Source organism: Arabidopsis lyrata, assembly GCF_000004255.2.
Source record: "Arabidopsis lyrata subsp. lyrata unplaced genomic scaffold ARALYscaffold_4, whole genome shotgun sequence".
Lineage (NCBI taxonomy): Eukaryota > Viridiplantae > Streptophyta > Magnoliopsida > Brassicales > Brassicaceae > Arabidopsis > Arabidopsis lyrata.
The window spans coordinates 18,953,649-18,967,015 of NW_003302552.1; the positions used below are offsets into that span (position 1 = coordinate 18,953,649).

At 37.8% G+C, this 13,367-nt stretch overlaps 2 protein-coding genes across 2 annotated transcripts; both read right to left on the reverse strand.

The window, feature by feature from the left end:
• Nucleotides 1–7,512: 7,512 nt before the first annotated feature.
• On the reverse strand, nt 7,513–9,193 carry LOC9315850 (bidirectional sugar transporter SWEET9). Its single transcript, XM_002881582.2, has 6 exons — nt 8,972–9,193; nt 8,759–8,795; nt 8,464–8,674; nt 8,169–8,330; nt 7,965–8,084; nt 7,513–7,877 (listed from the first exon to the last, which is right to left on the reverse strand). The coding sequence occupies exons 1-6, from the start codon at nt 9,015–9,017 to the stop codon at nt 7,677–7,679; spliced, it is 777 nt and encodes a 258-aa protein (XP_002881628.1). The 5' UTR covers nt 9,018–9,193; the 3' UTR covers nt 7,513–7,676.
• Nucleotides 9,194–10,527: 1,334 nt separating this feature from the next.
• On the reverse strand, nt 10,528–13,317 carry LOC9317695. Its single transcript, XM_021030138.1, has 9 exons — nt 13,018–13,317; nt 12,659–12,771; nt 12,219–12,391; nt 11,891–11,984; nt 11,492–11,602; nt 11,293–11,382; nt 11,070–11,155; nt 10,934–10,998; nt 10,528–10,857 (listed from the first exon to the last, which is right to left on the reverse strand). The coding sequence occupies exons 1-9, from the start codon at nt 13,226–13,228 to the stop codon at nt 10,748–10,750; spliced, it is 1,053 nt and encodes a 350-aa protein (XP_020885797.1). The 5' UTR covers nt 13,229–13,317; the 3' UTR covers nt 10,528–10,747.
• Between the last annotated feature and the right edge of the window lie 50 nt (nt 13,318–13,367).

Sequence of the window (13,367 nt, forward strand, 5' to 3'; positions counted from 1 at the left end):
AAGCTATTATGAAATTTTATGATATTTCAAGTTATGGAATCTTACAAGGGGTACACACTTATTTATAGGAGGTTTTTAAGGCGCTGACATAAGCGCTTACCTCAGCGATACATCATCGCTTACATCATTGCTTACATAATCATTACATCAGCGATTACATCATCGCGTGACATCATTATTTATTTTACATGATTTTTAACATATTATTATATTTTATATTTAACATACCGCTTAATGATCCATTTCGAACTCCAGCATATGTTCTTCGCAGCATCCATAATGATCACCTGGACATTCATACGAGTTTTCGATCATTTGTGCATCTCCTCCTGGTTGAACATTTATGTAGAACTTGAACTTCTTTTCGATTTCTTCAACATTTACTTCATCATCTGGGGATTGAGCGTCTTTGAAGTAATTTGCACAGTAGACTTGAGAAGTCGCCTGGGGAGTTGTCTCTTCTTGTTTATCTTCTGTTGGACTGCTTGGTCCTCTTTTGTTGAACTTCATCATGTGATACTGTAAATCTTCATCAAGTTGCATCTGATAGTCGACCGGATAATAAACCCAGTTGGGTATGAACGGAATGGGGAATGTTTGTCTTGCATTGTTGAGGTGAAACGCATGAGTTTGGAAGTTCTCATATGCTTCATTATCTTGAAGGTTGAAATCTGGACGAACTCCTCTTGAAAAATCACCGTGATGAATGAGAGTTGGAAGAGCGAGGATTTTGCTTGTTTTGCGGTTGACCTTAACGGGACGATGAAAGAAGTAGATTGAATGCGGATTGAAGAACGGGTTGAGTCCACCTTTCTTCAGCTTCTTGAATGTTAGATTTGTCGCATTTGCGGATCTTCGTAGTTTTCCACTCCAGACAGTCAATGGTGAAAACCACCTTAGGAACGTTGAGAAGCTGTCTCTTTTGTCTTGAACAGTGTTGACGTAATGGTACAGCCATTGGATGTCGAAAGCAATTCCTACCGTGTAGACGGCACAGAGATACCAGAGGAAACAGAGAACTTCTTCTGGCATGTTTGAATTTTCTATCCTGTAAAGATGAGCAAACGGATAGTCAGGATGAATTCCCATTGGAGCAATGTGATGACAGTTTACTCCATAGTTCGTCAGGATGGTAGATTGATATGAAAAGATCTTTGAGCGTAGTAGCTCATGAAGCTTGTTTCTGCTGATGAGTTGATGAACATCTTCGGGTACGTCTGCTTCAAAGTCATAGTAGCTCTTCTTGGTTTCGGAGGAACTGGCCATCATATGTATCTCGTAGGGCGTTTCTTGTTTCACTGGTTTTCGACTTAGCATGTCTGCTAACGTGTTCTTGGTGCCCTTTAAATAGACTGACTCGAAGTCGTACTTTGAGAACCACTCACTCCATCTTAGTAGCTGCTGATGCGGGACCATCTTCTGCTTGAACTGTAACATCTTGGGAAACGAAGACATATCCATTTCAATGCGAAACTTGTGTCCTATCAGATGAAATTCAAACCTCTCGATAGCTTTTTTGACTGCTAAAATCTCCTTGAACGTTGAGTGATAATGTTGCTCTGAATCTTTGAAACGACCACTCTTGTATCCACAGATTTGTCTTTTCCCATCCATCTCTTCAAACAGTATTGCTCCCCAATACTTATCACTAGCGTCTGTCTGTAGAATACGCATCCTGAGGAGGGAATCTTTAAAGGAGGTAGCTTTTGCACTTCTGCTTTTAGACTTTTGATAGCTTCAGTTTGTCGTGATGCCCATAAAGGAGGGTTTTTCGACAACATCTTCTGTAGAGGTCTTGTCATTCTGGAAAGGTGTGGAACGAAGTCTCCCACATAATTGATTACTCCAAGAAATTGTTGAATTTGTCGCCTTGTGAGATTTTCATCGGGAAAATCTAGGAGTTCTGTAGCTAAATGGGCCTGTGGTGTGAAACTTCCTTCTTTGATATGCATGCCAAGAAAGTCGATGTTGGGCTGGGCTATTATCATCTTTCTGGCTGATAGCATGATTCCGCTTTTCTTGACGATGTCTTGAAACTGTTGTAGCGCCTTAATGTGCTCTTCTTCATTCTTCGAGAAGATGAGTATGTCATCAATATATATAAGAGCTGTGTGTAACAACGGCTCGAATATACGTAACATTGCCTGCTGAAATAGCGATGGCGCCGTCTTGAGACCAAACGGTAAGACATTCCATTGAAGGTGTCTGTTTGGAAGGCAAAACGCAGTTTTGTATCTTTCTTCAGGATGAACACCGAGTTGCCAAAATCCTGACTTTAGATCAAACTTTGAAAATATTTTTGCACCTTGGAGATGTTGGAGAAGTGCTCTTTTATTTGGCAGTGGAAACTTGACGTCTTGCAGATATTGGTTCAATGGCTTGTAGTCAATAACTAATCTGAGTTTTCCTCTTGCTTGTTCTGCACGATTATTAACGTAGAACGCTTTGCATGCCCATGGAGAGTTTGTTCTTGAGATGATACCTTGATCCATCAATTGATTGCATTCCTCATTTGCCTTCTGCAACAATGTTGGAGGCATTCCTGCATGGCTTGCTTTTGTTGGTGTTGTGTGTACATCTTCTTTGAATGGTAGGGATACGAAGAAGCTTGAGTTTAACCATAACGAATGATTACACTTTTGAAGGAACTCCGTGTGTGAATCTGCACATGATGCCATCTTTAGTTCTTCTTCAATTTTGTTGAATTCTGCAGAAGCTGAGTCTTCGATTGAGAATAGGCGATGCATCGTGGTAAAAGCTTTGTAGAGGTTTTTCCATCTCACGCCTCTTGGTTCTAGAGAAATACCGAACTTCTTCTTCAGTACCGAATAAGTATCCCAGCCAAGGATTAAGTCTTTACCAGGTGCAGATGAACCTAGTACTTCCTTAGTAACTTGACATCCAGGGAAAAGCTCTATCGTGATTGGTTTTGATTTTAGCTTAACCGTCAGGGATCCAGCATTCGCGACTCTGAAATCTTGTTGATGAGGCATCAACATGGCTCGTGAGAGAATCTTTGGATTTATGATTGTTGTATGAGCTCCTGTGTCGAAGAATGCGATTGCATGCACTGGCTTTTCTCGTTTGGAAGGATCAAAGATGGTTACTGGTAGATGTGGCGTCTGAAGTTCATCTTCCTTAGGGATCTGGGTAATCTTGAAACAACAATCATCGTCTTTGTCATCTTCGGATGAGGATTCTGAAGAATCGTCATAATCCGAATAACTGCATATAGCATCATTCTCGTCACTATCATAAGATAGTATTGACTCAAGATCATGGTTATCAATATCAAGATCTGGAGCTATCTTGGATATCGAATGAATGAGATACTGCTTCTTCTTTTTAGACTTGTTTGGACAGTCTTTTGCAAAATGCCCCGTCTTTCTGCATAGAAAACATCTTGAAGTTTTCTCGAAGCTTTTCTTCTTTCTAAAGAATCGCTTGCGTTTGATCTTGTTGAAATATTTCGACTTCAAGAATGATTTCTTGGATCCTCTTCGATCTTTTCGTCGATCTTTACATGAACATTTTTTCTTTTTCGAGCATTTGATGTTCAGATCTGGGCGAGCACATATCTTCGAAAGATGCTTTGACTTGTCCATGAATTCAGACCAAAATTCCTTTTGCTTACAAAGCTTGTCAAGGGTTCTGAACACCTGCTGCTGGATTTGCCCAATTGAGATTTCTTCGATTGTTTGCCCTTGATCTCTGATATACAGCTTTGTTTGTTGACTTAGGTAGTCGTCGATGGATGAGAGATACACCTGCTTCAGGCTTGGATTGTTTAGACCATTGAGAGCATAATACCTTCGAGTTTGTCGCTCGAAATGCTTTGCTAAATCTCTCTTCTTCAATGAATAACACTTCGCTGTGTAAAACTCTTCTTGTAGTTGTTCTTTTAAATGATTTGGGGTGCCAACGAATTCTCTATGTATTTCTCCAAGAAGTAGAGGTATCGTTGTCTGATACACCTGCTGCTGCCGATATTCTCCAAGCGAATTCCACCATTCTTTTAATGCGCCTGACAGTCTTGATGTGAATTGTTGTATCACCACTTCTGTTGGGGAAGTGATTGCTTCGGAGGTCATCCACGCATGAAACTCGTCGAGACGACTATTCCGTTTTTCAAAAGGAATGTCATCGAATGTGAACACCATTATCTTTGATGCAAATTGTTTCTTTGGTACGCCTTGAGCTTCATAGCCCATCTCTTCATCACTAGAAATTACTTCATAGATTAGCTCTTCTTTTGGAATATGTGACTCGTCTCCGATTGCAAACTGATTTGGAAGAGATTTATCTGTTTCTGATTCATCGACGGAAGAGGTTGAATCTGAAAGAGCTGAGATGTGAGTCATTGTAACAATTGGTGGCGACTGCTGCTCTTTTGATTGAACTTGCAATTCTTGTCTTTCGTCATCAGATGTTTTTACGAGATTGTCTAGTAAACTAGATATCGAAAACTCGATCATCGCAATTTCTTCTTCTTTTGCAACATCCTCTTTCTTTTCATCTTGAGCGGATTCATGGCTTGATGAAGATGTGAAGCTTGGCTTCTTGGATGGATTGATGTGAAACTCAGAATCTTTTTGACGCCTTGGTTTAGTTCTTGCTACCTTTGTTTTGAAATTGCTGATTGAAGTTGTACCATACCGAGATGTAAAGGCTTCATCCGAGGATAAGAATCCAGGTACAGGCTGTTTTGGTTTTGGATCTTGATATCCAGACAGAAATCCTGGAGAATATGATTCTTGATATGTGGGTAATCCAGATGACATATAGTCAAAAGGATTATACATATTTACTCGCCTCTGATTCTGGACTAGACTTTCTAGGCTTCTTTGAAGATCTTTGAGTTGATATTTAAGATTGGTTTGTTCAGCTTCTTTACTTCTGAACTGAGATGTATTAACCATCATTTGTTTCGCCATAGCCATCATTTCTTGGTGCAAGTTGCTGAGTTTCTGTTGAATCTCTGATATGGCTCCTTGCAAACTGTTGAATCTTCTATTGTTGTTCTCCGACATTTGATCAACCTTGTGGCTAATGGATGTCAGTAATTGATTCTGAACAAAGGCGTTTTCTGTTTGCCAGTTGAGAACCTTCTCTGCTTGGCTTAATTCGTCTGGTCCAGCGGAGTTGATGTTGTTTGGAACAATTTTTGGTGTATGCACAATATTGTCCTTGACAAAGTCTTTTGGTGGAGGAAAATCCATTCTTATCATCATGAGTTGCTGGTTTGCGTCCTCCTTCTTTGTTGAATACTCGACTATGAAGTCGTAGTTGTCTTCACCAAGTGGACCTACTGTAGGATCTCCTTCAAGGTAGCGTTTATAGAGCGGATCCTTCTTTTTTCTCCGTCTTCTTCGCTTTTCATCATCCGATTCATAAGAGTCTTCCAAACATGCGGTGCATGAGCAGACATCGAAGTAGCAATGTCCGTTCTCATCTTTGAATGGATATACGACAGTTCCATTCTGACCAAAAGCGATTGGTTGAAGATCTTTCTTTTTGACGGGATCATAGAACTCTTGCTCTTCAATTTGGATAGTGAATTGAGTAAAGAGTTTCTTTTGAAAAGATGAACTTGGCTTTTCAAACTTTATCTCCGTGGTTCCATCGCTTCTAGAGTGAAAGCTTACGTCAGATGACTGAATCGGTGCTTGAGATGCTTGATGTATCTTCTCATAGCTTGTTACCCATGACTCCGGCAGTTTTCGTAGCAATTCCTCTCGAGATATCTGTCTCGGGATTTGAATAGAGTTGGGTGCTTGCGATGCCGATGTGACTTCAAGGTATAAAGCCTCGTCTGATGCTGGTAGTGCAAGATCGAGAGCATGATCTTGGATTCAGTATACAATCTGATGATGTAGAGTTGCTGCCACACTTTCTTCTTGCATAGGTGCTCCGATTAATTGTAATTGAACCTTAAGCGCCTTCAGGAGATTTGGATCTTGCAGTGAGACATTGAAATTTGGAAACAGTGTTATAAATACTGTTCCTGCGTTCAGCGTTGTTTGTACTGTTCCGATGCAAGCTTGTTGATAGGATTTGAGCCTTGAGTCAAGCAAAGCAATCCGTGCTACAACCGGTAAACCTTTTCGTGCGTGTAAGGTTAAACCGATTCGTACTACACCAAAGTGTAGATGAGTGTAGCCCTGCTGCTGCCATAGCCTTGGAAGATGCTCCGGAATATTTAGCGAGATGAATTGTTCTTCTTCGGTAGCTGGAACTTGACATGATAAAAACTTGCTGGATTGCACATACTCCAATACTCGTCGGCTGGAAGATGGCCTGATCAGATCACGAACACCTTTTACTGAAAAAGCACTAGGCTTTTTAGCAAAGTATTCATAAGGATTAACCAACGGGAGAGTTGTTTCCGGTAATTGATCTCCGGGAACGTATTCAATCTCATACAAGGAATTTATCTTAGAAAGGGAATTATTTCTTTGGATTTTTGGTAAAGTAGATATAGCAAATTGAGAATCTATAGAAGGATTTGGCTGAGGGTGTTTAGGAGGCTTAGAAAGAGACATGATTGAGAGTTTGTTTTCCAGAACATTCAAAACGATCAGTCATAAACAATGATTCTCTCTACCTTCACACAAGCCTTGGCTCTGATACCATAATCTTAAAGCTAGCACGAGCGGAGGGTCGTGTTGACTAAGTCTAGACGACAGTCGTGTTTACAAGCAAGGGTTCATATTCCAGGTAAAGGGAGCGATTCGGGCCTCTTTGCCTCTGTGTTGCTCAACCCACTATTAGGAACTGTGAAACCCCGGCGAGTACTATTGACTGCCGTGTTCGACCGTCGTATTGACGGACCACTTATGCTAACCTTAAGAGAACAATACAGAATCGCGACTGTGTTTAGAATAGAAAGAAACAAGGTTTATGAAGAAGTTAGGAAGTCTGGAAAACTTAGAGAGAAGTTAGAGAAACATTTAGAGATGACTCTGATACCATAATCTGAAACAAGGTTTATGAAGAAGTTAGGAAGTCTGGAAAACGCAACCATTTATGACACGCTCAAGTCTTTTTTTTTTTGTGCCGACAAAAAAACTTGGTTATGGTAAAGATTTTTTGTTGTTAAAGGTTTTGATGGTAAAAGTGGGAGAAATTAGTGTCGACAATAATTTCACCTTTTACCAAAAAAAAAATTAGTGTCGACAAAAAAAAAAAAAGTGGGAGAAATTAGTAAAAAGATGAATAAAATGGATCACATAAATGGGATGGAGATTATATAAGAATAAATTTGATTCTATTCAACTACAGTATTTGTTTAAGAAAAATTATAATTCAACTTTTTCAAGCAAAAATAATTATAATTTTTGTTCTTGTGGTTCCACTATAAATAATGAAATTTCATCAAAATAGTTTATAATTCCATCTGTTTCTCTAATTGTACAACCATTTGGATAAGATTGATTATTTTTCAGTTCCAAATGTCAAATCATTTTAAGTGATAGTTTAATGGAGCTTGGCTTAGCTACTCAACAACCCAAATAGTTAATACTAAATTATCATTTATCAAGGTTTGGTGATGATCAAAACAATTATAACATTGGTTTGGTTAGACCAACTCAAACTGACAGAACATAGAAATTAACGTTTATTCTTCAATCATACGATAACATCTCCCATGTATCTTCGCCATGCATGTTTTCCCTTCACTTCATTGGCCTAGCCGATCCTTCAACATTGTCTGATCTCACATCAGGCAATTCAACGGCCACGATCGGCACTTCGTTTACATCGGTTTTATTTGCAAGTTGGTTCTCTGTTGGCAAATCCGTTTTCGTGGAACCTTGATACATCATGTATAGTATCATCTGAGCTACACCGAATAGAAAACCGAGAATGTTTGGCATCTGAAGGCAAAGCAATATATAGACTTATTAGTAAAATAATTAGTTAAAATGTTAAAAGATGAATGTGGAAATGTAAATTAATATTACAGCGATGAACTTGTCTTTGATAAGAAGTCCATAAAAGAACCACATGACGGCGTTAAGAGTGAGAGACAAGGAGAGAAGAAACGGCATGTACTCCACACTTTTTGTCTTTATAACCTTCCTCTGCACACATTACACATCGTTTTGTCAAATTCCAAGTCATATAATAACGGCATGATGTTTGAAGAAAAGCTGATGGATTATTACCATGACGCTTAAGGGAGAAGCAAAGACGGCGAGACTGTAAGCAGCACAAACCCATCCAACGGTCGAGACACGGTGTTGTTTTGGAACCAAGAGATTGACTAGAAGAATTAAGAGACCAAGTCCACCGATGTTGCATATCACTATCAACTTCAACGTGGATATCTGCCAAGTGTACATCCAGATTAATTAGTTGTAGATATATAAAGATTCATCAGAAGAAAGATTTTTGAAACTAGAGGTGCACCTACTAAAAATATCAACCATACTAAAAGTAGAAATATGTATTTATAGGAACCTTGGCCTCTCTTGGTGCATAAATGATATAGAGAAACAAGTAGGAGATTTCAATGAAACATCCAAAGGTGTTAATACTAATGATGAGATAAGCATGTGTCTTCATTATTCCGTAGTAGAGAAGAAGAGTTGCACTTGCTAGTGCACATATGTACGGTATCGACTGAAACCCTTTTGATGATTTCTTCTTGTATATCCCATAAAACGTTGGCCTAAAATATTTATGTTTAATCAAATACTTACATATCAATCATTTAATTTATAGTATTTCGATTCTTAGAAAATTAGACACTTACACTGGTGACAAGAACACCCCAAAAGACACAATGTTGCCTGAAAACAAAAGCCAGATCGCAATATTAGTGTCATGAGCTTCTTTATAGGGTATAAATGTTAAGTAATATAAACGACATGTATACTCTGTTGGGAATAAATGTTATTGTTGATGTTAATTACATATTCCAAAGAACATAACTCACAAGCATAGAAAAATAAAGGAAATAAATTACCTAAGAGACCAAAGAGAAAAGCAAGTTCATGAACCTTGAGGAACATCTTCACTTTTCTCTCTTTCTCTCGGTCTCTTGCTAGGTGCTAGTTTAAGACTGCTTTGATTTTAGTTTCTTCATGCAAACCTCCATTTTATATTAGCATTGGAGAAAAGTGAGTCATTTTTAATTATAAACCCTTAAAACAAAAAAAAAGTGAGTCATTCTTGCATTTTCAATTTTGTCCCCTATTTAATTTTCTTTCTTTCTCTTTTTAAACAAAAAAACAAAAGTTTGGTTCAATTTTTCTTGGATTCTGTTATTTTGTAGAATAGTATAATGTATCACTCAGTAGCACAGGTAACTTTTGCATGGCTGACTGGCTGTAAATTGCTGGTGATTTCTTGAATGCTTCTTCAGTTTTCCAACCAGCAAATTCTTTAGTTTCTCGTTTTATTAAACCAATCTTAATGCACATTTAATACTTGTTCTGATCAAGGAAACCATAACTTCGAATTTCTTTCTTGTTTTTGTGTGTGGAGACAATTTGTTGCAAGAACGTTGCTAATGTGAGTATAAGGATGAGATCATTTGTCTCAGCTTTGTGATTTTTTTAGACATATACTTATCAACTTTGTTGAAATATCATTTTCATTTCTCCACAAGTTTTATCGGACAAGTAAGCTAATTACTCATCAACCTGAGCCTGGTCATTATTGGAAATTCACTAAACTAAAACATCTCCCACAAAATGTAATGCAAAAAGTATGAAATCTGTGTGAACCCTAAAATTTGTGGAGCAGTTTAGAGATTTAGTGACATTTAACTTAATAAATAATCAGGAGATTGGAAGGTCTTGTCATTAGGTATTGTTCCTAATTGTTAGGCCTTCTAAATCCGACAAAGTATTTTTGCATTAGGCTAAAAATTTCTTAAAGTCGTATCATCTCAGTCAATTAATTCAATTAAGACATATCATACACCTTAAGTAGCAACCCCCTGAATCTGGTTCAATTTTTGTGTATATAGCCAAATCAATTAAATTTATTTTTATATATAAAACATTTATCGTCTGCTCTTATACTCATCACCCATCAGTGATGGGTCATCACCCTAATGGCCTAATTATATGACATTGTGTAACTTATAACAACCTTCCATTACTAGTGTTAAGACAACAAATGTGATAACTGATAAGATTATTTGCTTCCACATATCACCAATGAGATGATTTGTGAACATGTTAATGAATTAAGTATTTTTCTTAATAAAGGTAAAAATAAATGAAAACTATTAGCATCAAATTATGTGGGTGAGATGGAGGCATGCATGTGTTTGTTAGGCACATACCTGAGGCCTTGCTTGTTTGGTCTATTTCTTTGTTAGAATTTTAATTTGGTAATGAACAAGACACACGCTTTTACTTCTTGAGGACAGAAACAATTCCCTTAAAAGAATCTTTACTTTTGTCCCCCAAAAATAAAATCTTTATTATTATGATCTAACCACACGTTTATATATTTAATTAAAACTGATTAAGTTTGCGTTGATTATGTTTTTCTCGACTATTTGCTTACTGTAGTAAAATCAATATGATTTATGAACCATGGAGCTTTATGAAGAATTCTGAACATTTCAGCTGTTTGATCACTCAAGAAGATACATATAAGTTTGTACCAAACATAAAAAAATGCTTCATATGATTGGATTCTTCAGTGCTAGAGGCAGTCTCTAGCTTTCGTTTCTGGGTCTCTTATCTTCGCGTACTCCTTAATCATTTCGATCCAATTGAAGATATTACATTGATACTCCAAGAAATTGAGCAAAACTTGGATACTTTGGCTCCCATCCTATTTCAGCTCGTGTCTTAGAGTTGTTCAGCTTCTTCCCTAAAGGACCACTGGTGCCTACAAAAGCCACAGTTACTCTATGAAGTTTAAGGATTTTCAAGACGAGCTCATGTCAATATCTGATGAAACTTACTCGTGAAACCTTCGAACTTTTTATCATATTTTCCACTTTGATCCATCAGGTCCATCACCTCTTGCCTGAGCAGAATGTGAGGTCAAACATGAGAAATGTCGAATGTTTGAAACATCTCAAAATAAAGCAACATTACCTTGACAATGGATGGTTGTCACAGCCCAAGAAAATCCGACCACCGGGTTTCTTTTTCATGATTGCAACTGCCAGCGACGCTGCATCCTGTTCAGAAACACATTACAGAACCTGATAAGAGACTAATGTATAGTATACAGCCAATGCTAGAGAATGAGTTTATCTTATATTACATCTACAGACTAATGAATGAGTTATGAGAATGATCAAAATCACAAATATACCTCATAGTGTATGAGATTCAGGATATGATCAGGACGAGCATCTACTGTACCCTTACTTAACCAGTATGTATGTGCACCTCTAGTCTCTGTGTATACAAAGTTCAGGAGAAACATAATGATCAAACTGCTAGAGAGACCAAAACAAACCCTTTCAATATTTGCTCATTCAGTTTCAATATATCGAAATCCAAAAGGATATGTAAAGCCCTGCCAATCTTAGGACAGTCCCTCCACATTCCAACACCACTTTTTCAGCCTTTAAAAGCACATCAGTTCTTGGACTCTTTCCCAGTGGCACCACTGGAGAATCCTGCAGTGAAGGGTGATAAAGTCAAGAAATTCTTAAAGAGTAGCACATATATATTTTGTGATTCTTAAAGAGCAGTACGGTCTTGAATATTGTATACTTGATTTTCATAATTTTCAAATGATGAGAGACTGTTTTCCCCAAATTACATCAACAAATCCAACCCTTTTGATGTTATTGTGTTAAACCACTTTGAAAAGAACACTAAAATGTGGTGTTAAAGTCTAAAGTTAGGAATTTTAGGATGGAGAAAACTGAAAGGAAAGTATGTTTTCAGGTGCTGAGACAAACCTCGTTGCATTCTCCGTTATCAAAACAATCGTAAGGTGCAGAACTAGATGTGAATAAGAATGATCCTTCGCCGTTCCAGTTTGATGCTGCATTCCTGATCCGTTTGTAAACACAAACACACACACATATTAGACAGTTGAATCAAGGCAATTTTTTTACCGCTGTCACATAGGATGAACTAAAAGGACAAATTGACGTTTAGCTTCATTTTTCTTCTTTAATAAAGTCAACCGCACATTATTCCACATTTCTGGCATTCAGTAGCAGAACATAATGCATAAATTGACTTTCTAGTTATTAAAACATGTGATTTTTTGTGATTAATCACCTGACTTCACCAGCATAATCAGCGCTTTGTGATGGAGGAGCACAAAAGATCACATAGGAGAACTTGCCCCCGTATTCGGTTCCTTTAAGAGATGGTTTGATACCCAACTTCTCCAACTCATCATGATGATTTGTTGTTACTGTCTGCCCAACGATTTGACACTCTGGATGTTCCTGCTCCACATATAAAGTTCCAACTCTAACTACCATATTGTGAAAACATGACTTTTACTATAGACGTTGTGAAGAAAAAGAACTAGTAACTATACAAACGCAACATATTGATAAACACTGAAGAGTCAAGACACATAAAACAGGGATTTACAGGACACATCATACACGTTTTTGTTTTCATAATACAGAAACACCATATCTATCGAATTCAGGTCAGTCCCTGTAGGAGACAATGATGTATGGGACAATACAACAGAGAAAGTATACCTGTCTCCATTGTTCTGCAACTAAGCGTCCAAGAACACCCGGTCCAACAATCAGCAAATCGTTTGCCCCAATTGAAACATGAGACTGGACTTTCAAGCCATCACTGGTCTCACCTTCATACCAAAAAACATATAAAAAGGTCACTACTTTGGAGAAGCAGAATCACAAAATCTTAATTTATCACATTCTTGGCTCCCTCATCCATGTAATCTCAAAAATATTAATCATTGTACAGCTCTAATTAACTCACTAAGCATCCAAAATTGACATCGGATTATCCAAAAAGTCAACGAGAGGTCAGCAACAGTACACTAATCCTTAAAGAAAAACTACATGGAAGAAGCAGAGAGTGAGGATACCAATGGTGGAGGAAGAAGAGGCTTGAATAGGAGTCGCCATTTTAGAAGACGTTGATGGAAGAAAGAAGGAGCTTTTGGGTTTATCCTCCTCACGTCTCAAAGCAAACTTAAGTGAAAATGAAGATGGTGAAGTCGATTGCTTGGAGAAATGATGGGTCGATAGAATTTTTGAATTGGTCGTCGGATATGAAATGCAAGAGATGAAACCCATCAAGATAAAAGCAAAAAGCTTTGGTTTTGACGACGGAGAAGATTGTGTTGGCGTGACGAAAGAGGTGAGATTCTCCGTGAGACTTTGGTGATGGGTGCTCTTGGTGTGTTTTAACCAATGGCGTATTTACACGTCACGA

Coding starts and splice junctions, on each gene's coding strand:
- LOC9317695 (XM_021030138.1), bottom strand. CDS start 13,228: ATGGGTTTCATCTCTTGCATTTCATATCCGACGACCAATTCAAAAATT. Junction 11,985..12,218: donor GATTATGCTGGTGAAGTCAG/GTGATTAATCAC, acceptor CAAACGGATCAG/GAATGCAGCATCAAACTGGA. Junction 11,383..11,491: donor TAAGATTGGCAGGGCTTTAC/ATATCCTTTTGG, acceptor AACTTTGTATAC/ACAGAGACTAGAGGTGCACA.
- LOC9315850 (XM_002881582.2), bottom strand. CDS start 9,017: ATGTTCCTCAAGGTTCATGAACTTGCTTTTCTCTTTGGTCTCTTAG. Junction 8,796..8,971: donor TTTTCTCTTTGGTCTCTTAG/GTAATTTATTTC, acceptor TTTTGTTTTCAG/GCAACATTGTGTCTTTTGGG. Junction 8,675..8,758: donor GGGGTGTTCTTGTCACCAGT/GTAAGTGTCTAA, acceptor TAAATATTTTAG/GCCAACGTTTTATGGGATAT.